At 43.0% G+C, this 21,891-nt stretch overlaps 1 protein-coding gene and 1 long non-coding RNA gene across 4 annotated transcripts; one reads left to right on the forward strand and one right to left on the reverse strand.

Annotated features, from left to right (window-relative positions):
* Window positions 1–66: 66 nt before the first annotated feature.
* Window positions 67–21,493, reverse strand: LOC108894250 (USP6 N-terminal-like protein). Of its 3 annotated transcripts, XM_018692856.2 has the most exons (15): window positions 21,187–21,349; window positions 16,830–16,903; window positions 16,577–16,628; window positions 13,431–13,516; window positions 13,287–13,326; window positions 12,002–12,082; window positions 10,059–10,166; window positions 7,902–8,011; window positions 6,652–6,700; window positions 6,309–6,429; window positions 6,121–6,215; window positions 5,951–6,016; window positions 4,257–4,356; window positions 3,622–3,774; window positions 67–3,434 (listed from the first exon to the last, which is right to left on the reverse strand). In XM_018692856.2, the coding sequence occupies exons 2-15, from the start codon at window positions 16,835–16,837 to the stop codon at window positions 2,752–2,754; spliced, it is 1,752 nt and encodes a 583-aa protein (XP_018548372.1). In that variant the 5' UTR covers window positions 16,838–16,903; window positions 21,187–21,349; the 3' UTR covers window positions 67–2,751. The 3 variants fall into 3 exon arrangements, with proteins under 3 accessions (XP_018548372.1, XP_018548371.1, XP_050931882.1); XM_018692855.2 differs by lacking the exon at window positions 16,577–16,628; XM_051075925.1 differs by lacking the exons at window positions 16,577–16,628; window positions 16,830–16,903; window positions 21,187–21,349 and adding an exon at window positions 21,385–21,493.
* Window positions 16,910–21,175, forward strand: LOC127143311 (uncharacterized). Its single transcript, XR_007814611.1, has 3 exons — window positions 16,910–17,601; window positions 17,975–18,043; window positions 18,576–21,175. It is a non-coding gene; the product is annotated as an uncharacterized LOC127143311 (long non-coding RNA).
* Window positions 21,494–21,891: the final 398 nt, after the last annotated feature.

The following is a 21,891-nucleotide window of genomic DNA, read 5'->3' on the forward strand; positions in this document are numbered from 1 at the left end:
ACATTAATAGCAACAAGTTACTCAAAGATACATCCATGCTTTATGAAAAAGGAGTCAGACAGCTGATTTAAAGGATGATGAAGGTTGTATTGTTTAATCTCCAGGGTTTGTATTTCAACAAATCTGTAGCCAAGAATAAAACACACTGTCCCCCAAAAACACTTTGACCTGAAGCGCTTAACAATGTCACTCTACTATAACTTAGTTTCATTTAAAGACACTCGAGAAAACTACTTTGATACAGAATTATTCAAAATGTTTAGATTATCTCAAGTCAAATGTCATTTTAAAAAAAAGCCACAAAATATTCACAGAATTCAAAATATTGGCCTTAAATTCAAAGATTTGGAGGATTAATTAATTTGGATTAAATCTAAAAGCTCAACAATTTCTACTCTTCTTGTCTAAATCTAGAGACATGCTTTGACTAAGCCAACCACAAGATGTCGACCTTTCTCTACTTCTAAGCACTAAGCTGGAGAAACGGTTTTTCTACCCTCAGATGGGAAAACCCAGCCTAACTCTTCAAACCTACTGGTTCTACATTACTGTACATTTCTAAACACAGCATTAACAGAGGCAGATACGTCCAGATCATTTCCCGTGTGATAAAAAACAAAGTCACCTTTCAGGGACTTGAGTGGAAATGCAGCAAATACTCCAGTTGTTGAAAAGGACGAGCATGAGAGAAGGTTATTAACTGACCTGGATGCTTCTCTATGAGGATAAAACAATAAATTACTGAAAACCACTTATTTAAAATGAGCTCAAAAGGTTTGAATGTGTACAATCATAACAGTGAGCCAGCTCACCATGTAAGAGGTTTCATGTTCAGTCCATCACCTGAAAAACACATGAAGTCACTTCCTCTGTTGCTGTGTGGAGTACAACATCAGTAATGTCCACAGAAGAACTGAAGCTGATCCAAATAAGGCATCGAGACATTAGTACAAAAAATAAAACTGTGATTCTGCTAGCAAACATTTTACAAAGGCTGACTGAGCAAATAACATTACAAAACTACAAAACTGCTTCTTTTATTGTAAAGGGTGATGCCTTGAGTAGCTTCTCAGTTCTTTCTCTCTCTAATTGAAATAAGCTTCCAGGGTGTCTAATGCTCCAGAGTCCTGGGAGGTGTCTGGGGGTTTAGTCTCCTTGTTATCCGTCATCTCCTCTCAGAACCAGGTCTCGATGATTCAGGGAACGAGCACAACTCTCAAAATTCTAATAACATGCTTTGTTCACAACAATTGAGAGAAATTATTAAAAGGATAAATCTTTACAATCACACAGTGGTGGTGGTGTAGTGGAAGGTAATGGAAGTGAGTTACATCTGATGATCAATAATTTTCATTTCCATGTCAGACAAAACCAATATTTGTAGTTTCTCTGCGCCTGAAACCACATTTACCTAGTTTGTACACATGGAGTTAAGCTGCTCTGCTGCAGGTTTAACAGCTGGAATAAAAAAACATTGACTTCCTGTCTTGGTTTGTTAATGTTCAGTGAAGTTGGGTATTTGAAGAGAAAGAATTTAAAATGACTAAATCAAAATAAAAGCAGCAGATGTCAAGAAATCCTAATTTTCAGGCCCTGGTTCAAACTCCAGACAGTTTAGACAGTTATAAATCTGCAGTCTCAAGACAAAACTGGGTTGATATTTATGGAGCGTCTCAGAGCAGGAAGTCAGTTCTAACTGGACACAGATTCACTCAGGAGTAAAAATGTTTTCTCCACTGAGGGAACAGCGTTTGTTTATGTTTAGAGGAGAGGTGTTTAAGCTGTCAGGATCTGCAGGAGGCAGTGTTCAGGTAGACACACCTGTGTGAGCAGAGATCATCTGTGAACACACAGTGACTGTCAGCTTATTAAAGAACAAAACCAGAAAAATGTTTGTGATTGAACTTGGACACAGAGAGACAGAGGGACACACTGTTCCAGCAGAAATCAACATTACTGCTCTGTGAAGAACACTGAGACAGAGGACAGAAGCAGCATTAGGTAATATAAACCAATGTGAATGAACAGGGCTGACTTCATGAAACTGAGTCAAATTTCCTTTTTAAGCCCAATGTTTACAGTTTACTATGTAAATGAATTAATTATCTCTAGCTGACTATTCATTTCAGCATCATATTTTAACCTTGATAATTTTGTCCTACATTATTTACCAACACACATAAAACCTCCACAGAAAAACAAACTGGTGCTGTTTTCTGTATTTAAAATTTTCACAGCCAGGAGTCAGAGCTCTGCTGCTGAGTCAGAGTATGAAGCAATCAATCAGTGAAAAGGTTTTAATTTTCAGTGTGATTTCTGAGAGGGATCCTGAGACTCTGGTTTAATGTGAGCTGCTGTTTTTTTTCTTCAGGACCAAACATCAAGTCCACTTTCCTCTGACTTCTCCCTCTGGATATCTGAGGAGGTGTATGACTGAGAATCCTCACTGGTGTTTGTTTTTGCACTTTAACACCCACATCAAATGTCTAAAGCAGGAAACTGCTTCTTTACAACCCTGTTAGGAAAGTTACAGGAAGGCAGAATATTAACACCTCTTTAAAACTGACAAATTAGATCACCAATATTACTTCTGGCCCTGGAACTGATCGCATATTTTAAGCAGTGACTGCTCAACACTGATGATCTGATGAATCACACTGTACGTCTGCAGCTCTTCACCAACACATCACTGCTCATCTACTGACACATGATCCAATAAACAGAGAAGGAACATTATCAGTAAATCTCATTTCATGAAATGTCTGCAGCCTGTGTTTCCTCTGACACTGAACTCGAGTCCCGGGTCCTGTCGGGGCACAGAGCCGAGGCCTCCTCCAGCAGCTGGACCAGGTAACTGTCCTCAGCCATCTCTGCCGCTGTCAGACCCTCAGACTGGGCCGGGTCCAAACCCGGGGCGAGGGGTGCTGAGAGAGTCCGTAGGACGCTGCGGGAGGAGTGGTCGGAGCTGACGGCAGCAGAGGAGTCATCTGTGGACGTTGTCAGGAGAGCGTCTGCGATCTGTGGAGCTGAGTGAGATCCTGTGGAGACCCCAGCGTCAGGTCTCGTTTCATCCCTCTCCTGGTCCGGCAGTGCTGTCTGATCTTCTGCTGGGCTCCCAGGGGGCTGATAAGGCGGAGGTCCCATCAGTGGGGAGCTGTCGGGTGTGAGTGGGGCCTGGCTGTGGATGATGACGGGGTCTGGGGAGGGCAGCGGGGCCTGCTCCTCCTCCTCAGCGGCGTCGAGATCCTTGGGATCCTTGGAGGGGCTCTGGTCCGGGGATATGGAGTCAGGCTGGTGGGAGATGATGTGGAGACTCAGGCCGGCTCTGGGGAACCCGCTGGCTGAGGACGGCTTCCCTCTGGATGGCTGGACTGGACTCAGCAGCAGCGGCAGCTCCTGACCCAGAGGCTTACGAGGCAGCTCCTCAGGCTTCCCTGAAACAATCAGGAGCAGAAAGACTCTGAGGAAACTGGACACATGGTTTTACTGCGTGTGGAGGACAAACTTAACATATTTCTATGCAGCACAGTGAAGCATCAAAAAAGTAAGTATCTTGGTATCAGTACTGAAACACAGACTTTGTATTTATACAGGTATTGTAGACTGTGTGCGCCTGTTTACCTGGAGGAGGAAGGTCCAGCTTCATTTTCCTCAGCTCAGTCATGGAGGCCTGGAGCTGCTCAATGATCACGTCGTCGCTGTAGAAGAAAGTCTGAGCGATCCGCTCCTGCAGAAACTCTCTGAGATCCTCCAGAGACATCTTCAACAGACGCTCTGCACACACAGCAGATACACAGTTTATCTATTAAACAACTAAACCTGTATCATCTCTCATCTTAAAGAGGAGGAGTGTTTGAACCAGTCTGAACCTCAGGACTGTTTGTGTTCAGATGGTGTTTAACATTCAGCTTCTCTTGTCAAAGGAAGAAAAGGTTTTGTATCATGGTATCATCACTTGTATTAAAACAGTTTCACACAATATACAGCCCTCTATATATGGACGACTGATGTGAATACCTTTATTTCTTTCTGTTTTTATCAGTCTGATGTTAAAAATGGCTGACTCAGAATTATCAGCGGTTAAATCCAGATGTCTGGACTCTCCCACAGCTGCTGACTTTGAGAAAAGCCAAACAGCTGAAAGTCTTCAGAATCACTTCATTTCAATAGTTTGTTAAACAGCTCAAAGTGACTGGTGTTTGAGGTTTAAAACATTCAGTGGAGTTCAGTAGATAATGACTTATCTGCCTCCTTACTCTTGTGTATCTTGAGGATAGTGTAAGACATGGCGGTGAGCAGCCTCTCCCCCTCCAGGATGAAGACGTCCCACAGACGCAGGGTCAGGGTGAACGGCGTCTGCAGGATCACAAACACAAGAAGTCACCGTATCACTCTGAGTTAGCTCTCGTCTGTTTATGCCAGCGGTTTCACATATCTGCAGTTCTCGTCCCGGCCGGAGTCAGGAGGTTTGTCTGGTTCTTTCCCAGACCTCAGAGGCCCGCGGGCCCCTCTGAGTCCAGCGATTCGGCGGGACGGAGAAGTGCTGACAGCGGCTGAACCCTGCCAGACCTCCACCACAGGATTGTGGGCATGCATGGAGGAGACTAATAGCAGTTTAGCTTAACAGCTCTTAATGCTCTCTTCTAATGCAATGTAAGCACAGCTCAAATATCACTGGGACTTTTTCTGCTGAAATCATCTTTAAACAGGCAAATTTCTTGTCGTGGTAATTCCTGGGAATAACTTGCTGGTGTGTTTTTAGATTGTACTTCTCAATGTCAATCAAACAGTACAGCCAATAATGTGATGTTTTCTGTTGGTAATGTTTCTGTAGATGGAGCTCTTTACTCAGAGGTTAATAGCACTGCTAATGCTAATGCTACTTATCCAAACAGCTCCATTGTTTTCCAAACTAAGTGGAAACATGAAACGTGACTCTGCCTCAGTGTTCTCCACAGATCCAGACTGAGTACACTGGTCCTGTAAGAGCTGAGTTTTTCATCAGTAACACAGACAGATAACCACCTGGTTAATGTTGTTATACACTGTGCTGAGGTTACAGGACTAGGGTTGCAAAATTCAGGGAATTTGGAAACTTTTCACAGGAATTAACGGGAATAAACTGGAAATTAGCTAAACTGCAGGTTAGCCTATGACAGGAAACTTAAATGTAGGTTAAAAAAAACATGTTGCAGCATAATCTTGGTTAAAACAATCAGACTTAATGTAAGATGAGTTGAATTTCTCCTCTGCACTGGTCATTCCTCCATCACATGCACAGATCATTTCTAGAGTCCTGCTCACTACATCCACACTACTGCATCTGAGCCCACAGACCACATCCAGTCAAGTCAGTTTGGATCAGATCACTGGGCTCAATATATTTGATCTGTGCTATCAAAAAATACATCTACATGTGTTTATACAGCAGCAGAGACAGCAGAGTGTGTACGTTTAAAAACTTTAAGATGTTTGGGGTCGACATCTGTCCATCTATGATTTTAAAGACACTTAATATCAACTGTGGGAGCTTTAATTGTGCTGTAAGTGACAACAAAACTCGGCAGACCCTTGAAATGAAACGAGTTCACAAAAACCAGGTAAATAACAGCAAGAAAATATTTAGTTTTCTTGACAGAGTAGTCAATGTGGAACCTGACGCCACTCTGTCACCTGGCGGCCACCATAGACTCTCTGACACGCTCAGAGAGGGAGAGTTCAGGGGACAGGTATTCAGTCAGCTGCAATCTGTGTTCTCACCACTAGATGTCGCTAAATCCTACACACTGATCCTTTAAGTTAATTTAAGTTTTTGTTCCAAAAACACTTTTAATAAGGGAAGTCCAAAACTTTTCAGTATCAGCAGATTCCCTGTTTGAGTGTGATGTTGTGATTATGTGAAATGGCAAGTGGATACAGAGGAATCACATGGATCAGACAGGTTCCTCACCCTGTCAATAAAACACTGTAGGAACCATTTAGTGCTGTAGATCCCTGCAGACATCTGCTCCCTGTCCTGAAGAGAGAGAGAGAGAGAGAGAGAATCGCAGTGAATCACATAAGACGTCATCAGAGTCTCGTTAGTTCTGTTATGAAACTCTTGTGTAACTGTGAGCTCACCAGATGTTTCTTCAGTTTGGGGATGAGTTTAGAAATAATCTGATCGTGATGTGTCTGGAATCGCTGAAGTTTGGGAAACCCGGGGACAAAAAATCCTTAAACACAGAGAGAGACTCAGTCACACCACCCTGCCACACGGCTCCATCCTCATCCTGAAAACATGAAGCAGCTCAGTGTGACTGTCTCACCATGCATGGCGTGCCTCTCATTGGTCAGCAGTTGCGACAGCGCCCAGAAGGCGTCCTCCTCGTTCATGAACATAAGCAGCAGGGCGGCGATCTGACTCATCCCCTGGCAGTAACTCACCTCCTGCAGGCAACGGCAAAACACGAAGAAAAACAGGGTTTGAACGGAATACACTGAACTAATGTAAGAAACACAGTGGAAACACACAAAGAGCTGTGAGTGGAAAAAAGTAAATGATGTCTCAGCTCTGCTCAGGAAAAACTAACACTCAGATTTTATCAGTTAAATCAAGTTAAAGTGGAATTTTAATATTTCATGTGACGAAGAGGAAAAACAGCTACTCACTGTGTTATAGACTGAATATGCAGAGAGGACGTGGAAGAGAGACTGCTGCCTGCAGGGGGGAGACAAAGGAAATGTGGGATGAAAAAAGTGGAAAGAGAGAAGAAGAAAAAACAATGCCACTTATTCACACAGGAATTCAGTGAATCAGAAACACTGAGGTGGTTTCTAACAATGACAGAAACATAGGACCTCAAACACAGAACCCAGAGAACGTCTCCCTCCAGCTCCTCTCCTGCTCTCTGTATGAAAAGGTTGGTTTCTGCAGGGCCACGGAGCTCCTGTTAAATATTGAATGGTTGTGCTGCCCCAGACTTTCCACTGCCGCTCCCCAACAGGCCTGTGGTCCATTAAACTGTCACTGACATCACTCTGTTACAGGATCAGGTTCCACTCAGAACCACCAGGATCCAGAACACAGCCGGACCACCTCTCTCACACTCAGTCCAGTTCACACCGAGGTCACAGTCTGAGTTTTTCCTCCTGAATCTAAACCGCTCTGAACTGATTAGACCGGCACTGGAGTGTGGTGGTCTGAGCAAGTCGTCCCTCTCCATGAGCTTTAATGTGCTGCTGTAACCTCCTGCAGCTGCACGAGTTAGCATCACTACGATCACTACTGTGTACACTTTTTCTGACATTGTAACGCTAATCTTAAACCAGAAACATTGATTTTTAATGTTAAACTGTTTTATTAAGTGTTGATTTTAATCACTAGGTCTGTTTGTTTTGGAGAGGAGGAGACCTGTGGGGATAATTCAGCTCCCAGAAAAAGCCTCCTGAGCCATGAACACTGAAGGAATCTGAACCAAACAAGCTGAGCTAATGTTAGCAGCAGCCTGTCTTTTTTTTTAAACTGACAAAAACTTTTTTAACAGGATATTTACACAATATTTGGCAAATTCAACTGAAATTTGCTGTATAAATTGTTCACCGTAAGACTGAGCTAAATCATCAATATCTGTCTGATCTGTCCAACACTGTGACAAACTCACTGCAGTCTCGGGGGACAGTAACATCACTATATACTCTGTATAATTTTTTATTACTTTAAAAGGTATGAACATTGATTCATTATCAGTCGAATACTGTGAACATACAGTTTAGAGTTTTCTCTGTAAGTTGATCGTCACCTCTGACAGAGCTAAGCTGTTGAGACAGAGATGATAAATATCTGTTCAGTAACCTGAGTAAGAACTGTTCACTGAGGAAAATCAATTACAGATGGAAAATCTTACTGTTGTGAAACTCACTTGACTCCAAAGCGATCCATGAACATGATGTGGTTTCGGAAGGTCCTGTTAATGTCCAGGTCGATCTGCTTGATCTCTGATGAGTAGAGTCTGGCCTGCTCCTTCATTTTCTGACAGGGAAACAACAGGTGAGTCAACACAGATGCAGTCAGGTGGTTAACTGACACCTGGAGAGCAGTTTATATCATTCAAGTTTTTGCTTTAGTGCAGACCTCAGATCAGTTTCCAGAAATCTGTACCTCTCAAACTAAATGTAGCAAAATATATATTGATTAACTTGCAGTAATTAGAGTATATTGGGTAATAAGTTTTAGAAACAGGCTGTGGATAACATGCCAAATACGGATAAAATATTACATCTTTTCCAAATCTCCCTCACATTTCCATCTGCTTGTTTTTCTCTCTCTGACCTAATCCAGTCCACTTTGGGTAAAAAGCCACTGTCTGGCCTACAGTATATGTAGAGTTAATCCTGCAGGGTGCAGTGATGGCAGGGAGGATAAATACGTGTCAGTTCAGACCAGGGATTTACATGTCCATCTGCTGGGGGAAGGCTAATCAGAGAAGTTTTCAAATCCAGGAGAACATGACGTCAGTTTGGACTTTCAGCAGCTTCGTCCACATCCAGAGGTTTAGTCACACAGTCTCAGTGTCTAATGATGATAGATTGTTTGAATGTTTTACAGATTCACATAAAATATTATCCACTAAATAGGAGCACAGAGAAAACTGATGATGCTCTTCACCATGTCACATGTTTGTCATGTTTGTCTGAACATTAGCTGGTGGGTGGAGTTAGCCAAGTTAGCTAACTACAACACTTGGTTTCTTTAATAGCAATATATAAACATTTTCTTTATGAGACTATTGATACCGGTTGGATGTCTATGTGTCCAGGTTAAAGCCCAGTTCTCTCAGTTTTCCCATTCTATCAGCATGGGTTAAACATAGCATTAGCCTAGCTCAAGGCTTCAGATAGCCACGTTTGCTAAATATCAACTGGGTCTATATAACTGGATTAATCACTAAGCTGTTAAAAAGAGGTACAACATCACCTCTGTCAGGTTCCTCATCCTCACAGTCAGAAACACAAACATGTCGTGTTCACTGACCTTTGAGAAGCTGAAACCATTTTCATTTTAAAATGACCTGCATGATGAAGCAGTTACTGCTAGTGAAGTTTCTACAGTCACTGAATCAGTGAATCATTTCTGCTCCAGAGAGCTGGCTGGTCTCTTGCTGCCTGGGGAAATAATCAAACTGCCCTCATGTGTAGTGGAGGTCAACAAGACATTTTTGCCCCGGGGCCCCCCAGGAGGTTAATCCTACCACGGCCTGGCTTAATACAAACACTGGAAGCAGGGGGGAACTCACTTTTTTCAGTAGGACTACATCCTCCAACAACCTCAATCTTTTACACACTAAGAGATAAAACATGGTGATCAGAGGGTTCAGTCCTCTCCTCACAGTGGATAAATCTACGAAGCACTGTTTACTACACAGTTTTGTCTATTAACATTATGTTGTTGTTATGTGACTTGTGCTGTATCTCTAACACAGTCTTCATCCTGTAGGTGGACTCTGTGCACAAATACTCTGTTATTTGTCAAGAAACAGCACAAACTCTGAAGCCTCCTCTAAAACCACTGTATCTTTTCTAAAGATTACTTATCAGGTTATCAAGTGAAATAAGTAAGACAAGACATCTGAGGGCAAATATTTTCTCTTTTCACTGAGCTAGGCTAACAGTTTCCCCCTGCTGCCAGCCTTTGTGCTAAGCTAGGCTAAAGATGCCCTGGACCTGCCTATGTACTGGACACAGAGATGAAACTGAAATCCATCCTCTCGTCTGAAGCTAGGAAACAAAAAATGATCTGTCCTTTAAAATAAATAATATGAAAGTGTAAAACTTGATATGTTCTGATCAGATACATTGGCCTTTATTCATTTTTTGAGATAAATACATAAAACAATCAAATATTTTCCTCAAAGTCTCTCTGGTAGACTGTAATTACCTCAAACATGTCTCTTACATAATTGGACTGATATTTTTGATACCTATATATCCTCTCATCTCCTCTGTCTAATCTCCTGTTGACTTTCTCTGCATGGAGAACATTATCTGTGAATAAACAACATCACATTATGAATGCACACCTCATATTTGCCCTCGTTCTCCTTCTTAGTCTTCTCCACGTCCAGCATCAGAGCCCAGGCCCGGCCTCTGAGCTGCAGGGGAATGCCCTTATACACCCGCTTCACCATCTGACAGCACAGAGAGGAGGGAAACATAAACACTGAGTGAATAAAAAGTCAGGAGGTTTACAGAGCTGACACTCTGACATGTGAGTCACTGGAAAGTTTAACCACCTACTGCTCGCCTACGACAACATTCACAGGAACAAAGCAAAAGTTTTTCACATTTGAAACAGAATCACTGAGTAAACAGAGAAGCAGATTTTGTCAGACATGATGAAGTAACTGCTGGGTTTTTTGTTTACCTGTGTGGCTTAGATGGGTTTAAAACATCCTGATGTAAAGCCACATGTTGGCAACACGACACCAGGAAATACCCAGAATTTCACTTCAAGATCCAAATCAATCGCATGAAGAAACGTTAACTGTTTCCATCCTCCTGTTTCTCACTGCTGTGGAGGAGACTGCAGTTCAAACGTCTTCTGATGTTTTTATTTTTCTCCATTTGTGGAGAGATCTGAATCAGTGACTGAGTCTCTGTCCTCTCAAACATCAGTTTCAGTTTCTTATTGTGTTGAAACAAGTCGATGTGAAGCTGTCATCTAAATTTTTCCATCTCTATCTTCGTGGATTTTTCTGTGGTTCTGGCGCAAGAAGACAACGTCCACCTTTCTTAATCCCATCTACAAAAACTCTGATTGGCTCACCAAAAACCAGACCTTATTGTGTTTTATCTGTAGGTTCAGATTCCTTCAGTGTTCATGGTTCAGGGGGTTTTTACTGGGAGCTGAATTATCCTCACAGGTCTCCTCCTCTTCAGAACAAACAGACCTGATCATTAAAATCAGTAAAAACACTGAATAAAACAGTTTCATGGTAAAAATCTATGTTTCTCTGTGAAGCTCTTGGGTGGACACAGGACGTGGAGAGTTGCTGTTTGCTCAGCTTGTTTCTCTGATTACTGAAGATCCAGACGTCTGATGACAAAACTCCTTCATCTGGTTTAAGATTAGAGTTATAACGTTAAAAAAAGTGACAGTGACTTGAAACAATGAGAAAGTAGTCGACTGAAAATGTTGCAATGTCTGGCCGACAGCTGGCGCTTACAGAAAACCCTGCGTTCATCAGGTATGTTTATCTACATCAGGCAACATTCACCTGATGAAGGTCTCCAGAACCAAGGCAGTGAGCTGGATTCCTGTTTCCAAAATCACATTGTGCCAAAAAAACTCTGCATCAGACACAGAAAGAAAACCTGTTTCTGTTTTCTTTATTTTTTGGTCACTGTTGGCTGTTGGGCAGTCTTAGATCGACACAACGGTTGATGTGGAGTGGTGTATGTCTCCACCTGATGAATCTCAGTCCAGTATTCCCTCTGTTTTATCTCTGTATTTGGTCTTCTCCACTTCCTGAGGGAAATCTCTGGCTCTTTAGCTGCTAAATGCTCCACTGTGTTCACCAGCTGCTCTCTGACTGAGTCTAAGCAGGTTAGTGTTGATGAAAACAGCTGCAGTCCAAAAAAGAAACAAAACTAGGAGCTGAGCAGAGCTGCTGAGTTGCAGCTGAAAAATACTGATCTAAACAGTCATTAAAACTTTTCCCATCTCCAAGCCTCTCCCAGTTTGACTCATATTTAAGTGATGATGTTAAGCTCTGATAGAGAGTTAGTGAGAATGAGTGAGCATGTAGGAATTCAGTGTGTTGTACAGTGAAGTGTTATTAAACCAAGCACTGAGAGTTGTGGTGATTCACTGTGTGACTGAACAGCTGCAAGTCTCACCGACCAAAGACCAGCACCACTTTACATATTCATCTGTAATTATCTGAACTCTCCAGCGGTGAAGTCATTTTAAATAAAAGTAATTAATATGGCTCAGGTCTGGTGTTTATAGACCGTAACTCACCCTGTCACTGTTCTTGTATTTATCCCACTTCTTCACCATCTTCAGCCATTTCTCTGCTCGCTCTATCTCCAGCTGCTTCAGCTGTGGAGGAGATGAGAGATGGTCAACAAATACACAACTGACAACCTCATAAGGTTGTTGTTGTCAGGTATATGCAGGCTTTTGGCTGCTATTAGTCATCTGTTAGATGAAAATATTGACAAAATATCTGGTTCTGTCCAGGGTGTACTCTGCCTCTCGCCCAACGTCAGCTGGGTTAGGCTCCAGCCTCCTACGACCCTTAACGGAGAAGTGGTATAGATAATGAATGAATGAAAAATATCCAGTGAAAAATGTGCCAAAATAGTCTTATATTGTGTGATCTATTAAATATGTTGCCAAGACAACTGAAGATAACTCGATCCAGACACCACCAACAGCTGCTGCAATGTAATCCAATAGACAATCGTCTACGTCAAAGTACATCCACTGACAGGCTCAGATTATTATTATAAGTGTCTGACAACATGATGGATAGGATTCCTACAGAGAGCGTTTTATTAAAGAGTAAGATTATTTTAGTTTAACCAGAAACATCACTACATATCACCACCAGACTCCACTGACAAAAACAGGAATTTTACAGAGCAGAACATGGAGGTTGCTTATCTACCACTGCCTCCATCTGTTAGTTTGTTTGTGTTACTGTGTGGTATTTTTACTTCAGTAAAGGATCTGAATACTTCTTCCACCACTGAAAGTCACACAACAACAACAAACTAACAAATGGAGGCAGTGGAAGATAAGCAACTTCCCTGTTCCGCTCATTAAAATTCCTGTTTTTGTCAGTGGAGTCTGGTAGTGATATGTAGTGATGATTCTGGCTAAACTAAGAGTAGGTTATACAAATGTCGGCTGTTATATGACCATATAGGATTTAAAACGTGAAACGTAAATTGTGATCCACATATAACTGTGTCCACTGGCGACGAACTGTGGATCAGTAATATGACCAGGGGCGCTTGTAAACCTGGGGTCACAGGACTGGTGCAGGAGCAGGGGGTAGTTCAACTACTTTAAAAGACAGATATGATATGATTAAGAAGTATATCCACATGCTTGTGTTTCATCCACAGGAGTCTGATGCTGATCTGTCACAACCAGCTGATAGGCTGTTACAGAGTACACACCTTCACCCATCCTGAGTCACTGAGAGCCTGAAAACTCGTTAACAAGCAAACGGAGAAGTTAGCTAACTGACTAACTAGAGGACGAATATTTGATCTCAGTGACAGGTGGTCTTTACCTTCTCCTCATGAGCAGTGGGGGCTGGCAGTTCATCCTCACTGTGGAAAGATAAAAGTAAAGAACATTATCAGGAAACAATCTGAGACCAGCTGGAGTTAAACTGCAGAGACCAGAGAGAGGACTGAGGACAGGACAGACTCACTGCATGAAGCCGAAGCGGTCGATGACTTTGTAGATGCTGTAGTCAGCATCTTCCCAGGGGTCGATCTCCACCCCGCCCTGCCTGCCCTGCACGCACAAACACACAACGCAAACATATTATACCAGTCATTTATTAAAAGCAGGGGAGTTTTGCTGAGATCAGTGCACACACACACACACACACACACACACACACACACACACAGCTTTAAGTCTGACTCCACAGTGGCTCTGTCCAACCACAACACGAGCTCAGAATCTGCATCAACCAGCACAAAGTTTAGGAGAAATGTTTGTATCATGGAAAATCCATTTAAGCAACAATCTGGTCCTAGTGTTGACACAACAGAGCGGGAACTAATCCTCTGACAGAGCTACCAGAGAGGCCAACGCTGTGTGGTTGGCTGCCTGTCTGGACAGCAGCCAATCAGCTTCATAGTGGCGCTCTGAGCCCCCGGAGGCACGGCGAGTGATGTTAGTGTCATGAAAGTGAGAGGACTAAAAATACTTTGTGAGTGAGGGGGTCTGAGCCAGAGTTTATATCTGTGATCTGATACTCTGCTGCTCTCAGGAAATCAGCAAATGATTTTAAACACACAACTAGAAACGAAAGTTTCTAAAGCTGTGGGTTTGAACACGTTGTCATGTAACCCGACATCTAAACAGCGGAGAGACAGGACTATATGAGGATGAGGATGACTCGAAATAAGACCCATGAGGGCTGAAAAAACGGAGGGAAAGAGACAAAGACAGTCAGTAAACGCAGGAAAAGTGACTTAAAAATAAAGCAGGAAGTGCTAAACAAGGACGCCAGAGACGCCAAAGTAAAACCAAGAGGCTCGAAACACAACATCAACACAAAAGAAGGTGAACATCAGAGTAACACAAGAACTAAAAGTCACCAGTAATAATTTCTAAATAAAACCAAGAAACCAAAGTCACTGAGGAGGTGGGACACGATACACTTTTCCCTGTGGGTTTGGATCGACCTCAGGAATTCATGGAATCAAACCTCGGGATCCAGATGAGTCAGGTACAAACAGCTGGACTCTAATGTCAGCTCAGATTCAGGACAAAAACATGTGATGAATTTCCTTTTGCACACTGGCAGCATCATGATGCATGTGGACCTGTCTATTTTCCAGGAACTTGTAACATAACTCCCAGATCAACATGTCCCTGTGACTGTACTGTCACTTCATCACGTGACCTCGTTCAGAGGATGGAGTTACTGACGGTAGTTATGAGGCGAGATGGTGCTATTAGCATCAGAAGATGAAAAGTAAACGGCTGTTTCCGAGGTCGAGAGTGAACCTAGAAGCTCAAACTTTTAGAATGTATTTCAAACAGGTCCAGGTCAGACCTGCATAAAGACCTGGACCTCCTGGGCTGGAGTAAACAGTGGGAGTGGATCCTCCTCTCTGCACTGTGCTCTACATGTGGCTCGGAGACCAGTGTCCGTACACAGAAATCTCTCTGACCGGGAGTTCAGCCAGCCCCCGGAGGTCTGTGTCAAGTCAATTGTTGCACAGTGTGTCACAGCTGTTGCTATGGCTAGACAGACCCCCACCCCCCCACAATCCCACACCAACACCCCCCCACACACACCCCTCCATACCCACACCATCGCCCTCTGCTTCGAGCCGCTGAGCTAAATTTAACCTCTGGCTGCCACCGTCTCTGTTCAGCTCTGCATCAGCACGTTCACCACTCTGAGCTTCACTCAGGTCACTGATCACAGCTTCTATCTGAAACCTGAGACATCAGAAGAATTAGAAGACGCTGCTGAGGCCTTTAATTCCAAACTTTAAACTCATCTTTACACCTAAACTTCCACTTAGCACCTTATTTATTCTCTAAGTCTGGTTCTGCTGGAGGTTTCTGCCTCTGTCTCCTGGTGCTGCTCATGGTGGGAACTGTTGGGTCTCTCTCCGCAAATATAATACGATCTAGACCTGCTCTATATGAAAAGTGTCCTGAGATAACGTCTGTTGTGATTCAGAGCTACATAAATAAAAGTTGATTTGATTCGTTTGGTTGACACAGATCATCAGTGTGTTCACATCCACCTCCTCCATGGTGTGTTCTTCACACTGATGCTTGTAAACTCGACTCTGCTTCCTAGTGAACATCTAGTGTTTCCTTCTTCACTGTTAACTATCTAATAAACCAACTTTTAACCTTCATGTCATCAGTCTTGTCCTGTGTGAACCTGTCACACTCCAGTAATAATCTCTTAGATTTACTTTATGATCCGTGGATATTCATTGTGTTGTGGCTGTTAAACACAGTTTCCTAAATCATGTGCTGGGTGACTTCACTGTTTGTCAACACACAACATGTCAACACACAACTGCACAGACCTGACGCTGCTCAGCAAACATCAAGTCCAGCTTTTAGTGTAACAGCAGCAGATAATTTGAAAACAGGCTCATGTGTTAGTTGATGTGCACAGGAAGCATCAGGTTATTAAAAACATTATGTATTAAATTATTACTTGTTCCTGTTCCTGGGCAGAAAGTGTTATTTCCCAACTGCATATGTCTACAGTAAATGGAGAAGACTTGTTTTTTTCTTCAAGCGCTGACCTGGGTAATGAAGTCCTGATATGAGAAAGTGATTTACATCTCGACAAACTACTCACTTTTCAACACTTGGTCATTTTTGTATAACTTTAGTATAAATCTGTGGTATGAATCTTGGTTCTTATGTTGTTTTATTCAGACCTGATGTAAATGAAAATGAATTTGACTGTTTTTACATAGAAAATAAGCTAATTTCTAAATGTCATTATCCAGGTCACAAAAGCAAAGTTTGAAGGGAATAATAGCATTTTTCTTTACCTTTACAACAATTAAGAAATAAACAAACTATCCAGGAACAAAATTTGTGTTAGATAATATGATTCATTCAAAACTCACTGACTCCATTTATCTTCAGTTATGAACTGAGTTTAGTTTCAGTTTCAGTCAGGTTTAATATCTCTGCTCCAATCACACCAAACCACAGGCAGAAACATATTATTACACAATGTGTTATTAATGCACTTGGGCAGCATACTCATATCCACCCACCCACCCACCCACACACACACACACACACACACACCACACACACACACACACACACACACACACACACACACACATGTGATTTCACGCTCTCGTCCTCCTGTGTGTGTCTGTGTGAAATTTCCCTCCTACAGAAGAACAACACAACACAACATCATCCACAAACTGTGTTACTCTGACAGAGTATAACAACCAACTGGAGCTGGAATGATCAGAGATTTATTACTAATTAATATTTAAGCATCAAATTAAAGAGAAATATCAATAACTGATCACAGCATATGACTCAGACAGATTCAACTCCTCTGTGTTGGATGGATCAGACTCACCGTTGCATATTTCAGGATGATATCAGCTCGTTCCTCTGCTATTAGAGTCTCTATGTCTTTCTTCATGTCAATATCTGCAGAGAGAGGAGAGCAACAGCTGTGACAACAACAACAACAACAACAACAACAACAACAACGACAGCAACAACAGCAGCAGCAGCTCAGGATGACTCAGAAACAAAAAGAGCAGCTGATGGATGTGGGCGACTGTTGGCTGAGCTGAAACTCTCAGCCCTTCATCACTGAACAGTTTATCAATCTGCTGATGATTAGAGCTGCCATCATTTCACAGGAAAGAAACTTAATCAGCAACTATTCTGATGATTGATTTGATCGTTTTAGTTAATTTTCTTCTCAGGTTCCCGCAAAATTATAGAACCCATCTGATTCATTTTTACGTTCAGCAAATTAAAAACGAATTAGTGAAATATCAGTTATCAATACTACAGTTATAGGCAGGTTTAGCACTTTTTAACAACAAGGTGATTCAAAGTGTTTTACATCAGATATAAAAGGCATCAAGACAAAGCGTTAAAGCAACAAAGGAAAACTGAAAATGTTTCTGTAGCGTCACAGTAATGGAGTGTGATCATGAGATTTGGTGTCACAGTGAAAATCAAAAGTACCAGTTTGATTATATTTAAGATTTAAATCCAACAGCACGAGGAAAATATGATAAAATGATGACATCTGCAGCATCTGAGGGTCACACCTCTGATCTACACTGACCATGTTGAGCCAACACGTCTTTTTATGGCAAGTTTTCACTCAGGTAAAAAACGTGTCAGCTTGTACAACATCTTGCTTGTGTGTATTCAGGACCTGACATGAAGGTTTTTTGCTCAGCAGCCACTGTGGTCAGTAGTTTTCCACAGTCACTAACCACTCAGCTTTTTCACCAGCCATACATCTGTGGCTGGGAAGTTACAGCCCTTTTTAATGTAAATGGACACTGTAAAGACCCAAATCAAGACGACATAGAATAAATATGAGCAAAGTACTTAAATACTCTACTCTGATCAGGTAAAACTCCTCCCCTCTTGATCCCTGTGTGTAGGTAAATCAGCTGTGCTGTACTCTTACATCTGATTCATTACGTTCTGTGTGTGAATGTAAAGTCTGATGAGTTTCATGTGTTTCTATAGTTTCAGGATGTTCTTGTGCAGAGGCTCGTCTGTCAGTCTGTGTCTGTCGGTAAACAGAGGATCACTCAGGTCAGTGTTCTCTGAATCAGTCAGTCTAAATGTTTGTTTTTAACAAACACTTGTGTCTGACACAGGGTTGTGAAACTTGTCCACTGAGCTGGTGAATGTCCCAGATGTCAGGGTCACTGTCTGACTCTACCTTGGTAACTGTAACTTAGTAACTGTAACTGATGCTTCATTTAAGATGTCCTGAGTTAAAGTTAAAACCTTGGTACCACCCACAGCTCTGACTGGCAGCCTGAACCAGATATCTGAGACATGGTCCATGGACTCTGAGAGTCTGGGACCAGGTTCTGAGTGGTCCAGGTTCTGCAGGTTTATCCATCAGACTGATAGAGACAGTAACATGAGAGGCTGAGCTGCAGTCATAAAAACCTCCTGGGAACAATAAACTGTACCTACACCCCCACCCAGCAGCCTCCTACAGGACATCTGCCCCACACCAACACTCAGACTGCCACAGGAAACAGAACATGGACGACTACTGTGGAGACTTCTATGATTCGATATCATAACATCTTCTTCTTCTTTTCAAACACAGAGTTGGAGAAGGATCCTCAGAGCTGCTGTTAAATCATCCCCAAACAAAGCAGCGAGAGGATTAATCTGTTTAATCCACATTCTCTGTACGGATCTACACCGACGCCAGGACCCACGGTGGTAATCTGGACACGCAACAGGACACGCAAACCATCTGGATTAGAGATATCTGCAAAGCAAGATTATACAACGAAAGTCTGTTATTACAAAAGAGGAACAAAGAGGCTGCACTGGAGACAATCATCTGCATAGTTCTGTTATCCAGAAGCATTAAAGTCCAGCAGTCTGGTCTCAGCTGAATTCCTCTGGTGGTTTGAAGTTTAATGCACGATAACTTTGATCAGTTCACTCAATTAACTTTATTAATCAAAGCTGAGAGGTTCTGACAGATCAGGAACCACAACCCTAACCTCATTAAACCACATCATCTACAGACAGATGGACGACAACGATCAGAACCAGAAGCTGGATCCAGAGAAAAATGTTCAATCAAAATGGATGTTGGTTGGTTGGCTGGAGATATTTTTTAGCTGCGGGAATCATTTTCAGTCTTTCTAAGTTCTCCTGGTTTTCAGAGACTTTAACTTTTAGTCTCTTGGCGTTATGACTTTAGCAGATTCTTTCACATCCAAAATCACTTTCGGGACTCTCAGTCTTTGACCTGTCAGAGATCCACTCAGACCCTCAGTATCTGTGACTTTGTAATGTCTCAGATGTGTCGGCTCAGATTTAACGCTTCATAAATTTGTGGGAACCACTTTAAAAAGAACAGAGCAGATTCTCTCAGTGTTGGAGATCAGCTCCACAGAGGCTCATGTAGAGAGGCTGATCGCTTACAGAAGCTTTAAATATGAGCTGTCATCTGAAGCATATGGCAGCGGCTGCATGTGGTCAGAGCACTAAATCACAGAGGAGCTCTGGCTGCCGTCCCAGTACGAAGGGTGGAGGCCCAGACTGGGAGAGAGCGGGGAGACTGGGCGGCAGCTCTGTACGCTACCTGACAGGGACGACTGACAGACTCAGAGTCTGATGGTTTCCTGGTTAATTACAAACACTGAGCTCTCTGGGTGATTTATCTCCAGACTGTCTGAAGTTGTTGACTTCATTCAGCAGAGTCTGATGATGTGGGACCTGGACCTGAGTCAGCCTGCTGCTGGCTCATTTATGGTCAGAGGTGGACCAACATCTGTGATGAAGAGTTTGGTTCCTCAGAAGATACAGATTCATTTTACTTTTACAAGTTTGACTCATTAAAAACCACCGAGCTGAACCAGAGGTTTATAAAGAGAATTAACTGCTCAGTGTGAGCAGATATGTTCATTTAACATCAGGAGCCTGGGACTCACAACCTCCTGAACTCAGAATTCAAAAGATGATTCTGATAAGTTCTGAGTCAGACACGAGGTTCGGGTCCTTCTGGACTTGGACTCATCTGAGTCACTGACACATTCACGTGACCGAATCTTAAAAGACTTGAGACTTGCTAATTGAACTTGGACCTGAATGCATCACCTCAGACTGATGTGTCACTTTCTGACCAAACAATCAAGAAAACTATCTGCAGATGAATCAATAATGAAAATAATTATTATTTAAAACTGCTGTTTGACTTAAAACCAGTAAAGTTTGTACAGTAATCAGCTCTTCTTCTTCTTCTTCTACTTCTTCTTCCAATAATTCACTGATTAATAGATAATTTGTTAGGAACTGTCTCCATCGAAGCAGGTCCAGTATCGACTACAACAGGTTCTCCATCCTCCTGGTTTTCTAAAAGGACTCTGAGTCAGAATCTAAACCTTTAACACAGAAATAAACAAGGTAAAGTCTTATTATCCCATCGCAGGTGAACTGTCCGTCTGCAACCAATGACCTCCTCCTTCACCATCAATCATTTTCTATAATAACTGAGTTATGGTTCAATGTGTAAATATCAGTGAAATGTCTCTTCTAATGTCTCGTTTTACCTGAGCAGCTGATAAACAAAGATACTGAACTGATTATTACAGAAAACAAAGAAAGATAAGGTTAAAACAGGAAATTCCTTTGGCTTTGAACTTGTTGTAAATTAATTTTCTATCATCTAATCGATTGATCCTCCTCGGTGCTTCTGGGTTTGCAGGAGTCAGAGGAAATGATGAACCTGCCATGAGGAGGTCAGGAGGTTAAATCAGTCATGGTGGAACTCCTTTAAAAACTGAGGCCGTAGACCCTGAGTCCCGCAGACAGCAGCAGCAGCTGTGTGTCCTCTCTGTCATTTAAATCTCAGTTGTTGTGTTAAACTTTGTGTTGCAGCAGCAGCAGCAGCTCGGGCCTCTGCAGGAGCCCAGACCTGCTGCTGCCTTCACTGTCTTCATCACAGTGGACGTGTACCGGGCTGCAGGATGCTGATCCGGTCTTCTGCCGGTCCACAGTCCTCAGACTGAGACCCGGGAGCTGGTTAACGGCTCTGAGCGTGTTTTCCTGACAGTAAACAAACCGTCGGTCTCCGGCGGAGGAGCCGTGATGCTGCGATTTGAGACGATGCTACAACCTCACGCGAGATCATTTTATTCTAATGAGAATAACAAACAAAAGCAGCAGAGAGGAGGAGATAAAAGCAGAGAGAGGGTTACCGTGTTTCCTCGGTGTCTCGGTTCAGGACCACAGCTCCGGATCCTCCGGGCATTCTCCAACACTACACACCACCGGCCTGACAACAATAGCCCCCCCTCCCCACCCCCCGTCAGTCCATAGGTTACACACACACACACACACACTCTCTCTCTCTCTCTCTCTCGCTCTCTCTCACACACACACACACACACACATACACAGGGTGCAGCAGGAGTACGGGACGGAGCAGATCCTGGTCCGAGATCCGAGCAGCAGCGGCGGAGGCGCACTGAGCAGGCGCCGCAGCGTGGCACCGCCGTCAGCCGAGAGGCAGCTCACAGACCCGGCCTTAAAGACACAGAGCCGAGCAGCAGAGCAGCTGGAGCCCCCACCACCACCCCCCACTCTCTCTCCTCTGCCGCCATCTGCTGGACAGAGACATCACTGCAGGGACGGAGGCAGAGGAGCTGTATACAGTCAGGAGACAATGGGCCTCTGGGCACAGACATGCACACCCCCACCTCACCCCTCCTGTATGAGAGTTACACAAAGAGACTGAGCAACCACATCATCTGTGGTAATCCTTAGCCTCTGTGGCCGTTTGTGTGTGGTTGTTGTGAGTCTCTGTGGTGATGTTGTGTCTCTGCTGCAGCTCTGAGAATCTCTGCTCTCACTTTGTCTCTGTTTTTACTCATTTTGAGTCTCTTTGCTTCTTTTAGAAATCA

This window comes from Lates calcarifer, linkage group LG2 (assembly GCF_001640805.2).
Source record: "Lates calcarifer isolate ASB-BC8 linkage group LG2, TLL_Latcal_v3, whole genome shotgun sequence".
Lineage (NCBI taxonomy): Eukaryota > Metazoa > Chordata > Actinopteri > Centropomidae > Lates > Lates calcarifer.

Bases quoted from the DNA above. Each gene is read 5' to 3' on its own strand.
- LOC108894250 (XM_018692855.2), bottom strand. From the start codon at position 16,895: ATGAAGAAAGACATAGAGACTCTAATAGCAGAGGAACGAGCTGATATC. The intron at 13,327-13,430 runs GTGAGTCTGTCC...ATCTTTCCACAG, and splicing joins GACCGCTTCGGCTTCATGCA to TGAGGATGAACTGCCAGCCC. The intron at 6,701-7,901 runs GTGAGTTTCACA...TCCCCCCTGCAG, and splicing joins ATGGATCGCTTTGGAGTCAA to GCAGCAGTCTCTCTTCCACG.